Consider the following 16,934-nt stretch of genomic DNA (forward strand, 5'->3'; position numbering starts at 1 on the left):
TAATTGCTGTACAGTGTCACAAAAAATTATGCCATAATGACGTCAATATCCGCAGTTGTATCACATCAAAACTTTACCGTCATATGCCTGTTTCTCTACCGCTTTATTCCCCTGAATTCCACAATATCTGATTAAATTGTAGTTATTACTGTTCAATAAAAACGACTTTACCGTCAAACGATGGCGCCCTTGCGACAAAATACCGACGTTTCAGCACGAGAAGAACAACCCGGAAGCGGCAGTCAAGGCGGAAGTGCAGAAATGGAGGCGGCCGTGTTCATTTTATCCCTCGTCGACTGCTGCGCTTTAATATTCCTCTCCGTCTTTTTTGTATCCTTTATCAAGACTCCACCTGAATGAAGAAGTGTTTGCCTGAGCTCTCCTCACCTGAGCATGGGTTTGTCGCTGTTATTATTAGCGGTTAGACTGTGATTGCGGACAGATCAGGATCGCTCAGGCTTGTGTTTGTCGTTTATTTTGATTTAATAAGTTGACTTGCTTACATCTGTGTAGATTAGATGCACAGAAGTGTGACATTATAGTGATTATCGGTTGAAAGATGACTTGTATATCAGCCTGCAGGTGTATATTAGGTTTTGTATTGAGGTAAAGTTGGTTATTTATAATATGTGACTTGCTCTCTGTAATGTTTACCACACTACTTTGAATATTAGGTCTGAAATCGAGTGTAAGTATGACTTAAAGCAACATTAGCACTATTTAATCGACTGTAAACAATGTACTTTTAATAGTCATTAGCTGCTAATATGATTTCACTATTTATAATTAGCAAATAATAATAACTCATTTTAATAAGTTATTCAGATTTCAACAGATGTTTTTACGTTAATAATATTGACCTAAAAATGGTTCTTAAAAATTAAAAACTGCTTTTATTCTAGTCGAAATAAAACAAAATGACTTTCTCCAGAAGAAAAAAATATTATCAGACATAATGTGAAAGTTTCTTTACTCTGTTAAAAAAAACCAACCATCACAGAAATAAAAAACAAATAATAATTAGCAAATAATAATTTTCTGAAGTGATATTATTAATAAAAGTAAAGTTAATTAGTTAAAGTTAATTTTGGGATATTCAGACATTCTCCTTAATAATATAATTTCAGAAAATTATTATTTGCTAATTATGAATAGTGAAATCATATTAGCAGCTATTGACTATCAAAAGTACAACATTGTTTACAGTCAATTAGATAGAGTTAATGTTGTTTAAGTCATACTTGCATGCTAATTCTGATCCAATATTCAAATTAACATGGTAAACAGTAGCCGCATTTCCACTATCGGGCCAGTGCGAGCCAGGGCTTTAATCGGGCCGGGCCGGGCCAATAGCCCGGGAGGTTGAGAAATGAGGCTAAAATCATGTCGCGTTTCCACTGGCGGGCTGATAGCTCACATCGCGTCACGCAAACACCGCCCACGTTACGTCCCCGAATCAAACGTCACACAACCCGCCCACTTGAGCGGGAATGAGGCAGACAAAGCACACCATAGAATCATCACGAAAAGAAACCATTAAAATGAGACAACCAAAACAAACAAATGACACGTTACTGTACAGCAGTACATGAAATGTCTTTACCCACAGACCTGTGTATTTCCATTCATTACATTTGTTTACTCGCCGACCGACTGCATTGTGCATCGAGTGCTCTCGCCAAACGCAGGGACCCATTACAGTGAGCGCACACATCCATAATATAAAGCCACAGAAATTCTCCTTTATAACTCGATATGGCATGTATTTTTTAACATCCTCGTGTAAAGTTTTCAGCACAAGAGCGAGTAGCCTAATAAAATATAGCCATATTTGTTGCGCTCGGCAGCTATTCACTAAAACTCTTCATTTAAAGTTTCATTTATAAATTTAACCACGTCATACAAAAACATAAACACTTGTTTGAGGATATAGAACACATTTTGTGTTTGGGCTTTCCCCCGATGCGTTTAAAGCAGCGAGTGCTGCGCAGGACTGGGTGACAGAAAAAAAGGTATAGGCTAGATTCTGCTTTCACTCACCCAAATATTGCTCTGTTTGCGCGATTTGATTAATATCATCGTGTCCAAATACTTTATAAATATTTACTTATATAAATATTTACTTTATATAAATATTTCAAACCTTCTCCGGTGTTTATTGTTTTTAGAAAATATCGAAAATTTTTTTTTTTTTCAGACAGGTCTTTGTAAAATGAAAGTTAGGCTATATATGGCTTTTAAACGGTTTGATTTATGTATTGTATATAGGCTACCTACATTGTTAATAGCTAGCTTTTGTTTATTTTATATTGGTTTATTTATTTAATGTGATTTTATATATATCCGATATTTGTAATTCTTTAAATTATATTTCAATATAGCTTAGGCTATTTTATCAAGATATGACACTATATTGTTTAAAGTCTACGAAAGTAGGCACGTATTTTGTTAAGTTTTATGTCTTTCTGTTGTATTTATATTGTGTATTATCTCCAAAATAAATGAAGAAAAAAGCCGCTCGCGGCATAACAGAGCTGTGAAGGAGCGCTCTTGCCCGGTCTCACACACACATACAGGAATCTAAACGCGCACAAACAAACATTTTAAACTTGACAAAAACTCTCGAAAACCTTTACTGTCTGCTGTGTTTTTAATATGGTGTAAAGCTAATTATGCGTTATTGAAACATAAAGGAGGACGCAGCAAAGAACTATAAATTAAAACTACTTTATTATTTTATGCAGCAGCCTTACATTTAAAAGGGAAACATAAGGGCGATCATACGCAAAAAGACCCCAGACTATAAGGCTAGATGTTTTCTTTCCCTTATTTCTTTATTTGTTTGGCGCATGTACTCATGTGCGATCAGAAAACTGCCCGCCTCTCCTTTTACTCCGCCCCGAAGCCCCAGCTGGCCCTCCTTGGCCCAAGGTATTCGGCGGGCTGAAAAAGGCCGGCCGCTGGCCCCAAGAAAGCCCCGCTTTGGCCCGATTAGGCCCCGGAAGTGACAGTGGAAACCCCACTGGCCTTGGCTCGCGCTGGCTCGCTCGCTTTAGGCGCGATAGTGGAAACGCGGCTAGTGTAGAGACTGCTAAATGAACAAATGGGCGAATGTAAAACCAACTTTACCTCTGAATATGTGTGAATATAAGCCCAAGATTTGTGTGAATGATTATTTGTGATGTGTGTGACTTCCCTGACTCTGTGTTCAGATAATTACTCTATCAGATCTGGAATGTGACTACATCAATGCTCGAGCCTGCTGCTCCAAGTTAAACAAGGTACGAGTCAATCATTGAGGTCAACTTGGTTTAATATTCACACATTCGTTCACTTTCCCAGTGATGGGTTGCAGCTGAAAGGGCATCCGCTGCGCAAAACAAATCCTGGATACGTTGGCAGTTCATGCCGCTGTGGTGACCCCAGATTAATACAGGGACAATGTACAACATGACATGTTGTGACAGTTATCTATAAAGCTAATTTGGGTAGATCGGATATTAATAAATAATTATAATTAATTAATAATTAATTAACATAAATAATACTCAGTACAGCTACTGTTTTTACAGTACTGTGGTGGTTGGGTTTAGGGTCGGGGTGGGAGTAGACGTTAATAAAATACAATAAATGGGAAATTTAATAAACAATTCTCGTTAACGCCACCGTATCCGATCTAGCAACAGCTGCTAATTTACATCTGTAATTCTTGGCCAGGAAGTTGTAACAAATTTAACAGTAAAAGTAATTCATTATACACTTACAATACAATGCATACAGTATTGTCAGTAAAATGAAATAAATTCAGCGGCTGCATATTTGATCTCGTTTAAGCCAAATTTTAAGAAGTTTTAAAATTATTATTTTTATTAAATATAATTTAAATTAATTTAAATATTTAATAATTAATTTAATAATTTAAATATTTTGTTTTATCTAACAGTTTTTATAAGATATTTAACACGTGTGCAGAGTTACTGAAGTTTGTCCTGCGCGCTTGCGGTTCTTTTTTAGTTACTTCTTTGGTTTGGTGCGTTAATCTGATCGTTACTATTATTCAAAAGAAGGTAATGATTCGCACTCAATTGCTTCGTACTGTTTTTATTTGTACTTTTTCTTACATTTTACAGGTGATAACAGACAAATAGACTGTTTGTCTGTTATCACCCGTAAAATGTAAGAAAAAGTAAAAATAAAAACAGTATGAAGCAATTGAGTGCGAATCATTACCTTCTTTTTAAGATATTTAACAAAAACAGCACAATGCCAATAAAAAGAAAAATATATAATAATAATACAAAATAATTGACATTAGCCCCCCACCACCTTAAAAATATAAATATATAAATAAAAAAAAGGGAGGGATCGTCCCAGTTACCAAATATACATAAATATACATACATGACAAATGTAGCATAAACATATTTTTTTTAAAAAGATGACAGTATTCACGTTCTTACAAAGTCAGTGTCATGAATATATGAGTTAGAGATGGAAATTTACAAAAGGTAAAATGCTAGATTTAAAATTATTAAAAGGTACTAATAAAGGGGCTAAACTAAGAAAATGAATGAATGAATGAAGGAATAAACATTAGTTCCCTGTTGTTTACTTCTACTTTAAATATTGCTGTACAGCTTGGTGAATGGGCATAATAGCTCTCCTGTAAGAAGTCAAAGTTGAATTGTTTCCACATTTCACACGGTGGTCTTGCATGTAGAAAATGACCTGCACGTATTCCTGTCTGAATGTGATTTTAGCATGGTTTGCATGTGTGTTTTTCTCTTGTTCAGTGGGTGATTCCCGAGCTGATCGCTCAGGCTCTGCCCACAGTCTTAATGCTGGTCTCCATGCACTGGTTTGTGCTCCTGCTCAACTTGCCTGTGGCTGCGTGGAACATTTACAGGTATAGCTGTACACGCATCTCTACACACTATTTTCAAATTAAGAGCTGCACTTCAAGATTTGGGCAACTTCTATTAATTTTATTTGAGAAGGTTGTGCTACAAATAGTCCCATTCATAGTAAAAAAACTCAGGGGAAGGTACTTGTGTGCTTCAGTTGAATTCGTTTTTACATTTGGTATTTTAACTTGGCTGCAGTATCACCAGCATATCTGTGGCTCTTTTGCATTCACTATGTTTTGCAGATTATTTTCTAATAATAATAATAATAATATACCGTATGCATCCATAGGTTTGATTATTTACTATTTATGTATTATTTTTAAATCCGTTCAGCTGATTATCTGGGTCTGGCAGGAGCACTTTTAGCTTAGCTTAGCATAGATCATTGAATCGGATTAGACTATTAGCATCTCGTTCAAAATGACCAAAGAGTTTATGTAATTTTCAAAGAATGCAGTTCCTTGATTATTACACCGGAACAAGAGTACAGTTCCTAGCCATATCGGCATAGTCAAGCTTTAAATAGGACAACTATCAAAACTCTTAGAGCAAGATGCTAATGGTTTGATTCAATAAAATGGTATTTAAACATCTATTGGGAAATTAAACACTGAATAAAGCCCATAATCAGTACCTGAAGTGATTTTTTTTTTTTTTTTTTGTCATAGTAGTTTATGCTGTTGTTCTGTTGTTTACCAATTTTCAATCCGTTCAGCCTAGTTAAGCTTTAAATAGGACAGCTATCAAAACTCTTTGATAATTGTTTGCGTGAGATGCTAATGGTCTCATCTGATTCAATGATCTATGCTAAGATAAGCTAAAAGTGGTCTTACTAGACCCGGAAATCAGCTGAATGGATTGAAAAATGGTAAAACTGTACTGCTGAACTGTTGTAAAATCTGCCTTTTTATAGTGGCGTTCAGCTCAAACTATAATCAAATTCCTTTCAATATTCCTTTTGAAGAAATATCGAACTGATTACCTTGCGAGGGGAATGAAGCCCTCTCGCTTCACTGATCGTTTAATTAAAGCTGCTACCATAATTCCTGCAAAGCATCATGGGTAATGGGAATGCAGTGGAAATAAAGCTGAAGCTCTGCTTTTGGTGGTCCTCAGGTTCGTGAAGGTGCCGATGGGGAACATGGGAGTTTACGACCCAACGGAGATTCACAACCGAGGCCAGCTGAAGACCCACATGAAGGAGGCCATGATCAAACTGGGCTTCCACCTGCTCTGCTTTTTTATCTACCTGTACAGGTATACTCACACACACACACACACACACACACACTGCAGTTTTCAATTTTAGTTTATTTATATGTTTGACTTTGGCACAAATATGTTTAATAGCTAAGAAAAGTTTTGTTTTCATGCGTCTTTCCATCGTAGGCCTTTTCCGCTGCGAGTCACTCAGTGTGAATGTGGCTTTAGGTTGCATCTGAATGTTGAAGCTGGAGTTGAGTGTGTGTGTGTTTCTGTCCTTCTGTTTGCAGTATGATCCTGGCGCTCATCAACGACTGACCACACACACACACACACAACTGCCGCCTACGCAGATCCAGGATCAGCCCAAACCCTGCTCCACTTCCACTGATGAAGATGAAGATTCACCCTATTTCTGTCCATCCACAACTGCTGCTCAGGGCTGAAGCTTCAAGACAATCTCACACACACACACACACACACTTACAGCTCACATTCATCCCCAAGAGAACACACAATATTCGGCATTAGGATAACTGGACACTTTTGCCACTATTAGAATATTTGCATGACAATTAAGCATATTTTAATTTGCATAATGACTTTTCTTATTACACTCCACGTTTGTTCTGTTGTTTTAAAATGAATGCATATTATTAAATTAATTATAATAATACAATTATTTTATTAACATTATTGTTTTAAAATATTGTTATTACAAATTATGACACGTTAATATTATTATTGTCACTCATGGTGACCAACAATACCTTGTTTAAAGAATATAAAAAATATATTAATGAGCAGTACAATTACACACAAATTTGGGTCATTTGCATATTTCTCATCATTTGTTTTCAATCTTAACTGCTGTATTATTTTTATAGGTTTAAAATATTCATAAAAGTCAACAAAACGGATTCAAGTTAATACTATTATTGTAATTAATAATAATAATAATAATGTTTTAAGAATACAAATAAAGTTAAAGTAGGATTTATTTCAGTCATATTCAAAAAAAATTAAGAGTTTACATTATTGTTGTTAAAATATTCAATAAATATCATCATCATTCACTAATAATACTAACAATGCAAATTATAAGTAATAGTATTGTAATTAATAATGACTAGAAATAATAATAATACAAATTATGACACACATTAATAATATTGAAGTTCATGGTTGACTGCTAATAACTTCCGTTATGTTTTAAGAATGTTAAATATGTTAATGAGCAGTACAATTAAAACACAGATTCGGGTCGTTTGCATACTTCTCATCATAATGAAGACTAGATTTGTTTTCGATCTTAACAACTGAATTATTTTTATATGATTAAACTATTCATAAAAGTCTTTGTACTCAACAAAACGGATTCAAGTTAATACTGTTATTGTAATTAATAATAATAATGTTTTACGAATACAAATAAAGTTAAAAAGCAGGATTTATTTCAGTCATATTCAAAAAAACTAATTAAGTTTTTTAAATTAACTAAATAATCATTTGCATATTTCTTTTATTGTAATGAGGCTAGATTTTTTGCAATATTAACAACTGTATCATTTTTAGGATTCAAATATTTAATACAGATTCAAACGAATGCTGTTACTGTAATAAATAATGACTAATAATAATATTGTTTTAAGAATTAAGTTAAAAAGCAGGATTTATTTTGTAATATAAAAAAATAAAGTTTACAGTATTGTTAAAACATTCCTTAAATATCATGAGTATTCACTAATAATGCTAACAATGCAAATAATAAGTAATGTATAGTAATACCGTAATTAATAATGACTAGTAATAATAATAAGGATTATGATTATGGTTTAAGAACAATAAATAAAAGCAGCACTAAATTGACCATTTACATAATATTTCTTGTGTATTATAATGAAAACTTTGATTTATAGGGCAATCCTGTGAAGCTTTATTTTGATGGTCCTGATTGCACATTATGTTGACTAAAAGTTTCATTGCAACTGCATGCCAGGTAATTCTCATGAGTATAAATCGACTGTCTGCTTAATATGTGCTGATGCTGCTCCTTCAACACATTTAACTGACTAAACTGCAAGAACATGTCAACTTACATTAACCCAAACCGTCTGCTTATAATCTAATGGGAACTAGTTGGCATGTAGATGCAATGTAGCTTAATTCAACAAAATGTGTCAAAGGGACCATCAAAATAAAGTGATGCCAACTTTATTATTGAAAAACATATTTATTATTGCCCAATATTACTAACAATAATTAATACAAATAAATGATCATTTTAAAGCACAAATATCAGCGTTTTTTTTGCATTCTGGAGCTTAAAATGTGCTTAACTGTCATGTAAATAAAGATCACAATTTTATTGATTATTTTTTTTATGATTTATGTTTTGCCACACTGATTTGCATGCATTTTTTAAATCACTGTTTGGGAGGTTTTGGGTGTGTGAAATATTTGTGGGTTTATTGACTTCTGCTCATCTCATTTGACTCCAGCAGATTTGAGAAATGCGGCTCCTCCTGCTTTTCTCGTCAGATCGCTAAACCTGATGTTTTAAATGCGTTTAAGTGACGGTCAGTGTCACTAAACCAGTCGTGAATGCATCATTTTTGAGGCTGAAATCAATGTTTGTTAAGTTTATATTAAAAGTTTCATTTGCAGCCTGTTTACAGTCATTTTATTTTACATTACTGTCATTGATATTTAAAGGGACAGTTCACCCAAAAATGAACTTCCTGAGGGTGAGTCAATGGCTGCTTTTTTCATTTCTGGGTGAATTATTCCTTTAAATATCATTTACAGTCATGCAAAATACTAAATAACTTAATGGTTGTAAACCGGCTGCAATCAAAACATTACTGTTATTAATATTTAAAGGGATAGAGTATGTAGGAAACTTGTAACCATCGACTTTCATAGTATGTTTTTCCTACTTTAGAAGTTAACTGCTTTCTAACATTCTTAAACAAACAATAGTTGATGGTTACAGGTCTTCAAACTATCTTTTGTGTTCAAAAAGAAGAGACTTTGAAGAATGCTAGAAACTGATTAACTTCCAAAATAGGAAAAACAAATGCTCTGAAAGTCGATGGTTACAGGTTTACAACATTTTCATAGTATTTGTTTTTCCTATTTTGGAACTTAACCGTTTTTTTTTTTTTACATCTTTTTGAACACTTAATAAAGTCAATGGTTACAGTTTTCAAACTATCTTTAGTGTTCGTAAAGAAGAGACTTTGAAGAATGTTAGAAACCAGATAACTTTCAAAATAGGAAAAACAAATAATGTGAAAGTCAATGGTTACAGGTTTCCAACATTTTTCACAGTGTTTGTTTTTTTATTTTGAAAGATAACCGGTTTCTAACATTCTTTAAAGTCTCTTTTTGAACACAAGAGATAGTTTGAAAAAATGTTGGAAACCTGTAACCATTGACTATATTTTTTGTTTAAAAAGAAGAAAGTTAGAAACCAGATAAGTTCCAAAGTAAGAAAAACAAATGCTATAAAAGTCAATGGTTACAGGTTTCCAACATTTTTTAAACTATCTTTTGTTCAAAAGGAAGACACTTTGAAGAATGTTAGAAACTATTTAACTTCTAAAATAGGAAAAACAAAAACTATGAAAGTCGATGGTTACAGGTTTCCAACATTTTTCATAGTATTTTTTTGTTTTTATATTTTGGAAGTTAACTGGTTTCTAACATTTTTCAAAGTCTCTTCTTTTTGAACACAAAAGATAGTGTGAAAAATGTTGGAAACCTGTAACCCTTGACTTTCATAGTATTTGTTTTGGTTTATTTTAAATGTTTTGATTGCAGCCTGTTTACAGCCATTTTATTTTACATTACTGTCATTGATATTTAAAGGGACAGTTCACCCAAAAATGAGCACTCTTTACCCTCAGTATGTTCTAAACCAGGGGTGTCCAAACTCAGTCCTGGAGGGCTGAGGTGTCCTGCATATTTTAGTTCAAACCACAATTAAACACACCAGAACCAGCTAATCAAGCTCTTTCTAGGTGTACTAGAAACCTCCAGGGCCGAGTTTAGACACCCCTGTTCTAAACCCATAGAAATGTCTTTGACAGTCCAATTTACTGCCATAGTAGACAAAATAACACAGATGGGAGTGGCGGGATCTGTTTGGATACTGATATTCTTACTGATATCATCCCTTGTGTTTGTGCAGAGGGAAACTTTAGTTTGGATCAATGAAGGATTAAACTGAGTAAATGATGGAGAAAATTAAATTTTGGGGTGAACCGTCCCTTTAAGGAGAATTTTCTGTATGCTTTTTAATTCTAAAATGCATTTATTTAATGATTGTAGGATTTGTTATGCTGCCTGCAGATTTAAAATTCATATCAAAATGAAAATAATGATGCAATATAGTGCACACACACACAAAAGTTCTTTGAAAAGAAAAATGAAAAACAGCTGCCATTTTTAAGGGGTAGTTCACCCAAAACGGACAATTCTGTCGTGTTTTATTCACCCTTTAAATGTTTGAAACCAGCCAGAGTTTCTTTAATCTGTTGAACAAAAGATCATTTAAAAACTGTTGGAAACCTGTAAGCATTGACTTTTCATCTTTCTAACATTCTTCAAAGTGTCTTTAAAGAGAGTCAATGGTTACAGGTTTCAAACACTATAAAAAATGTTGGTTTTTCTAATTTGGAAGTTAACAGGCTTCTAACATTCTTCAAAGTATCTTCTTTTTGAACACAAAAGAGTTTGATAGTCAGTGGTTACAGGTTGCCAACATTTTTCTAACTATCTTTAGTGTTTAAAAAAAAAAGACTCTTCGAAGATTGTTAGAAACTGGTTAACTTCCAAAATAGGAAAAACAAATACTATTAAAGTCAATGGTTACAGGTGGAAGTTAAGCAGTTTCTAACATTCTTTATAGTCTCTTCTTTTTGAACACAAAAGATGCTATGGAAAATGCAGGAAACCTGTAACCATCGACTTTCATAGTGTTTCTTTTTTTGGGAGTTAACCCGTTTCCAACATTCTTCAAAGTCTCTTCTTTTTTGTTCAATAGAGGAAAGCAACTCATAAACCAGTGGAGGGTGAGTAAATCTTTGGGTGAACTGTCCCTTTAATGGTTCTATCACCTTTAAAGCTGATGAATGCTAACGGTTCAGCCAATCAGACAACAGTACAGCTGATCACATTCATGACTCCTCAATGTTATTATTCGATGCTGTCGTTCAGAAGAGAGGTTGTTCGTTGTTCATTTGAGATTATTGTCATCGGTTTGTTCATTTGTTTTTACATATTTGCATTTGTGGTGTTTCTTAAATAAAATGAAGACGTAAAAATGTTATTCACAGACCTGTCATGAGTTATTCATCACGCTTCAGAATCCAGCTTCACTGTTAGAGATACCCCAGAGCTGACTGGATGTAGTAAAGCAGGTGTTTCATTCAGAAAGATGGGGAAAAGGGTTTGGGGAGAGTTATTACAGCCTAACAGACTCCTCCTGCTCATCATTTCTGTTTGTTGTCAAAACTGACAGCTGGAGGGGGCGTGGTTACGTATGTTAGCCCCACCCACTACCTCAGACCTAATCTGAGGATTTAACTAAGAACAAACAGGTGCATTTGCAGACTTTGATTAAAGATTATAAGCACAAACATCTTTTTTTTTTTCTTAACGAGATGCACAAGCAATGCGAGCTAACAAAATCACTATGGCTAGTTTTGATTTCAGGTGTACTTTACCGACTTTTGGACAAAAGTGAGGACTCGCTCCGGCTAGTCTTAAAACCCTGAATGCTTTATTGAAAGTATGTATACATAACACCTCTCCTACAGAACATTACATAATAGTACAATCACTTAGAATAATAACACACTGAAAATGCAGGACAGATCCTCGTGAACCTGACCGCAATAAACTTAGGCCAAAAGTCTAGCTTAGTTCACCAGCCCGAAGCACAACAACCTCAAAACCTAAGACTGGAAGGAAACACAAATATTCAGAAGCAAAGGAAAGGAAAGCAGTTCAGTTGCATAAACCAGAACGTACAACACCACGAGTGTGCGAGATCTCCACGTGTGAGGGTGTTTCTGCATGCACCGCTTTGCCTTTTTTTTCTCGGCGTCACTCAGAACAGGTCAGGGTACGAGTAACCTGTACAAGGAGTTTACCTGATGCAGGTGAGAAACGCTTAACATCTGTAAGGGAGGATACATGGCGAGAAATACACACACGCAAGTCTGTATTAATATATATATTATTTATATATATTTATATCTATAGATTCTTCATATGAAGAGCACATAATTACAGAAGAACTCAAAGTAGGCAATGTAGTTCGCTGGAGTGATCACACTCTGAACACCCAAATCATTAAGAGTACACCTGTACTGATGCTATGAAAGTATAAGAAATTCACCGATAGAAAAAAGCATTTAAGAGGCCACTTGCCGAGATATATACCATAATACAAGGGTAAAGCAATAAAGCCAACAGAAAATAAACAAAGTAAAAGTCAATAAAACGACGAGTAATCCTAAACACGTTAAAAAAAAGCATTAAAGGGGAAGTGAAGCGCACTAGTTAGCATTATTTTGTACACTGGATTCAACTTCAATGAAAATTTACTAAACTAACTCTATTGATGAAACCGTTTAGCAGAAAACAGCATGCTTTACTGTAGATTTTAGACCTAGGGTGAATATCGCTGTCTTACATCACGGGGTTGGTTCCGTTCCCTCAGCTGAACATATACAGTGGAAGTAATAGACTGAACACCCTAATTTAACACACTGCATGAAGATGTGGACGTGGAGCTGCTGCAAATACAAGCATCAGATGTATATATATATATATATATATATATATATATGTGAAGTGTGCAAAAATCTCTAAATGCCATCAGAAGTTTTCTCCTAAAATGAGCATTTCTCTCAGCCTCCTTTGTTTATGTTGAAGTATTTCACTTTAAAGGCAACAAAAACAACATATTTGTGACTATAAAAGTCAAATTTCTCAGCCTATACGCAGATTCAGAGAAAAATACTAATTTTTTGCATCTAAACTGTTCATATTTTATTTGATTTTTCTTTTTTCCCTTTTAATTACCGATCATTTGATGCGCTTTGCTCTACTCTCTGTATTGCACTTGCTTGTCTTGGTTTCAACCATGGTATTAACGGACTGAACACAGAGACTGGACAGCCTAATCTAACCCAATGCATGAAGTTGTGGACGTGGAGCTGCTGCAAATACAAGCATGTCTAAAATAAAAATAGATATTTTTCCCTTTTAATTACCGATCATTTGATGCGCTTTGCTCCACTCTCTGTGTTAGGCTGCCTGACTGCCTGTTTCAATAATATCCAGCTGGAGATCTGCAGAGCCACACACGTTTCAGCACACGCAATCCAGCACATACAATCTAGGCAGGGGCGAACCATATAGGGTTAAGACAGATGTTATTAATGTCTTCTCGGACCTTGTCATCAATATATAGGCAGGGGCGAACCATATAGGGTTAAGACAGATGTTATTAATGTCTTCTCGGACCTTGTCATCAATATATATATAAATGCAGTAGGAGGCGATAATGCTCCTGATCCGTCATTAACCTCATATGGTTCGCCCCTGCCTAGATCGTCTGTCCTGGATTGTGTGCTGAAGCGTCTGTGGGTCTGCGATTCTGCAGCTGGATATATCTCGCCTGTCTGGGTTACAACTATGGTTTCAAAAAGGTCCGGTGATGACATAATGGGGGCGGGTACTTTCACTTTTCACTACTACAGCCCCTCATCTCTGCTCATGTTCAGACCAAACCACGATCGGCGCTGTTTTCACGGCAGGTACATGTTGAGAGACTTAGTATAAGGGATTACGTATTGAAATAATACACACAGACTAGACTAAGTAAAGCAGAAAGTCACGTATGACGCGTCAGGCAGCTCTGGAGCAGCGTGAGAGAGGACCACAGCGCATCAAACCAAAGGTGTTAACAAAAGAAAAATACACAACTTCAAACACTTAAATGCTTAAATCTGCGATGGACGTCCACAACTTACTGCACTGGGTTAAATTAGGCTGTCTCGTATCTGTGTTCAGTCCGTTACTACCATGGTTGAAAAACATACAGGCAGTCAGGCAGCGTAACACAGAGAGTGGACCAAAGCGCATCAAATGATCGATAATTAAAAAGAAAAAAAAGAAAATAGAATTAATATATATGTTTATATTAGACACACATCTGATGCTTGTATTTGCAGCAGCTCCACGTCCACAACTTCACGCATTGGGTTAAATTAGGCTGTTCAGTCTCTGTGTTCAGTCCTTTAATTCCACTGTATCTGTTCAGCTGAGGGAACAGAACCAACCCTGTGACGTCAGACACAGCGATATCCGCCCTAGGTCTAAAATCCACTGTAAAACATGCTGTTTTCTTCAAAATGGATTCATTAATCAAGTTAAATTAATACATTTTCATTAAAGTGGAATCCAGTGTTCAAAATAATGTAAACTTGGCCGAGTGCTTCATTTCCCCTTTTAAAAATAATATGAAACGAGACGAAAACAACGGAGCGCTCGCCACAAACACATATTTGGGAGTTCGTTCCTCTCACACACACACATTCACTGCGAAAACGACCTTGATTTCGTGACATGAACAGCTACTAGCCACTTACGGAGGCCGATATTTACATGTGTTTGTAACCTAGCAGGACGTTTAGCATGCTGGAAGTCTACGGGTCGCGGGTGTTTAATGCGTCTTCGTCAATTTCCATCTCCAGAAGAAAGAATAACAACCGATCAAATCGTTGCCACGAAAACAAAAACATGAGTGGGTTCGTTAAGCTGTTAAAAATGGCTGTCATTTAAAATAGTGGAGAATAAAGGAAAACATTACCTCTGCTGGTGAAGACACTCACTTTCAAGCGGACGAGGCGGCCAAAAGAAGTTCATGCTGAGAAGTAAGGATATGATTGGTTTTCTCTCCGCATTTTTAGTCTCCTCGCCGACTGCATATTACCGTACGGAACACAAAGCAAGCCTGAGGCCTTGATTCATTCACAATAATAAATTAAAGCGGTAATAAATAACTCTGTGTGTGTGTGTTTTTGTGTGGGCGTGTCCAGGAGGCAGTCGTCCACTCAGTGTTTGCAGGAGGAGGCGGAGCTTCCACCAAGGGGGCATGTCCTCATCATGTCCATCAAGTGATGCGGCGCACGGATGCGAAGTCAGATGGAGAAAAGGTGGCCGCCGGCGTCATGTATAATCGAGTGAAACGGCGTCTCCGCGGGTGGGGATGTGAAACCGCCTGGAAAAAACTGCCGTTCCATTTACTTCATTTCTCATTCTTTATTCACAGAAGTCTATAGTGTGTCTCACTGTGTGTTTCCCGAAGTGGACATCTGCTCCAGAGTCAACATCAACTGTCCATGCTATAGCATTCTACTGAGGAGACAAAACACTTCAGTTATTCAGCTGTTTCCAATGTAATAGGGACTTTTAATTTGTAGTAAGTCGTGTTGTTATATGCTTATTTTATGCGGCTGCCATTTTAAAAATGAGAGCGAGGATGCAGCGGATGCAGTTATTTTTTCTCAGTCATGTTGCTTTTCAATTGTAAGATCGCCTTCGCATGCATATTGGACCATCCTAATGCTGCGTTCACACCAGATGCGGCACGCGAGTGATTTACATGTTAAGTCAATGCAAACGTGCGAATAGACATCCTGCGGCACGATACGCGCGAATGGCGCGGCGCAAATGACGAGAATTGCGCGAATGGCGCGGGGCGAATTCAGCAATTTGCACGTTAGACGCGCTTAGCGAGCGTTTCGCGCGAATCTCTCGAATTTGAAAATCTGAACTTCAGCAGACATTCGCGCTGCGTTAACCAATCAGAAGCTTGCTCTTGTGGGGGCGTGATTGTGACATAGAACCTGTTGATGGTGTCCCAGGGGAAATCCTCCAGCTGACACCGACAACAAGTCATCAAACTGGGCTGGGCTCAGTCAGAAGCACCGCTGAAAACCTCCGTTATCCAGGTTCAGTTTCTGGAGGAGTTAATGAGCTCACAGAGCTGGATGCACCTCTGAAAGGATGTAGTGGACTCAGACACGGCCCTAAACGTATCAACGCTGTTTTTCAGTCTTCATAAAGCAAATAAACACTGGTATTTTCTCAATAAAATCCATGTTAGCCATTTAGCTATGAAGCTAGAGTCACCGGGCAGACAGAAGCCCTGCCCATCACGCGAATTCGCGTCTGTTCTGAAGTGAATTTGACACGCGAACGAAGCAGATTTGACACGCGAATGTTCTTGCGGCTATTTACGCGCAAATAGCGCGATTTATCCGCGCGTACCGCGTCTGGTGTGAACACAGCATTATTGTCGAACCCTGCTTTTAAGAGTTATTATCCGTATTTATTTCAACCAGCCAAAGTGGCTAGTGCGAGTGTCTGTCTTACCCGCCACCGCTGAAATCGACCCGCATATGGCGGGTTGGCGAGTGTTAATGTCAATCCCTGATTGTAAATATAAAATGGGTCTCAGACCAGACATGAAGCTCTGCATTAAATAACATTAAACGTTATGCCTTTTAAAATATGAACATTTATTTTACTCCAGTGTTTTCAATCTGCGCTCGCCTACTGATCCTGATGGCGCTTGTGTTTACATTACTTTTCATCTCATTTTGCGCTTGAACAACTAAATGTATACGTATGTCTATTTGACTGAATGTATTTTAATTAAATTACATGATCGATGCTGTAAAATTTAAAATGGTCTCATAACTGGATGCTTCTGTGCACATAGTTTTCGTTTATACTGAG

At 36.3% G+C, this 16,934-nt stretch overlaps 2 protein-coding genes across 16 annotated transcripts in view; one reads left to right on the top strand and one right to left on the bottom strand.

Moving 5' to 3' along the window:
- The first annotated feature begins 240 nt into the window (after positions 1 to 240).
- cnih4 (cornichon family member 4) lies at positions 241 to 11,445 on the top strand. 13 transcript variants are annotated; one of them, XR_015510803.1, is made up of 7 exons: positions 241 to 330; positions 3,213 to 3,281; positions 4,794 to 4,906; positions 6,024 to 6,164; positions 6,401 to 6,598; positions 10,509 to 10,725; positions 11,026 to 11,445. XR_015510803.1 is itself a non-coding variant. In XM_087286426.1 (6 exons), exons 3-5 carry the CDS (start codon positions 4,839 to 4,841, stop codon positions 6,426 to 6,428), a joined length of 237 nt encoding a protein of 78 aa, XP_087142552.1. In that variant the 5' UTR covers positions 241 to 397; positions 3,213 to 3,281; positions 4,794 to 4,838; the 3' UTR covers positions 6,429 to 6,450; positions 10,527 to 11,445. The 13 variants fall into 13 exon arrangements, 6 of the variants coding, with proteins under 6 accessions (XP_087142552.1, XP_087142548.1, XP_087142549.1 ...); XR_015510805.1 differs by having other exon boundaries at positions 10,527 to 10,725; XR_015510806.1 differs by having other exon boundaries at positions 6,401 to 6,450.
- Positions 11,446 to 11,876: 431 nt separating this feature from the next.
- The window catches only part of wdr26a (WD repeat domain 26a), a 33,830-nt gene continuing 28,772 nt past the window's right edge, over positions 11,877 to 16,934 (bottom strand). The window contains exons 14-15 of one of the 3 annotated variants that reach the window (XM_087286420.1): positions 15,001 to 15,545; positions 11,877 to 12,298 (exon numbers count right to left, since the gene is read on the bottom strand). In XM_087286420.1, coding sequence (XP_087142546.1) covers positions 15,523 to 15,545 — 23 coding nt within the window. In that variant the 3' untranslated portion in view covers positions 11,877 to 12,298; positions 15,001 to 15,522. Of the gene's footprint in view, positions 12,917 to 14,385; positions 15,549 to 16,934 lie in introns of all 3 variants that reach the window. The other 2 variants (XM_087286419.1, XM_087286418.1) reach the window with 2 other exon arrangements.

Source organism: Danio rerio, chromosome 16 (genome assembly GCF_052040795.2).
Source record: "Danio rerio strain M-AB ecotype USA chromosome 16, GRCz13ab, whole genome shotgun sequence".
NCBI lineage: Eukaryota > Metazoa > Chordata > Actinopteri > Cypriniformes > Danionidae > Danio > Danio rerio.

What these genes read in the sequence shown, in the direction of transcription:
- cnih4 (XM_087286422.1), top strand. Translation starts at nt 262, where the DNA reads ATGGAGGCGGCCGTGTTCATTTTATCCCTCGTCGACTGCTGCGCTTTA. An exon ending in TATTCCTCTCCGTCTTTTTT is followed by an intron (nt 331 to 3,212) that starts GTATCCTTTATC and finishes CTCTGTGTTCAG; the next exon opens with ATAATTACTCTATCAGATCT. An exon ending in GCTGCTCCAAGTTAAACAAG is followed by an intron (nt 3,282 to 4,793) that starts GTACGAGTCAAT and finishes TCTCTTGTTCAG; the next exon opens with TGGGTGATTCCCGAGCTGAT.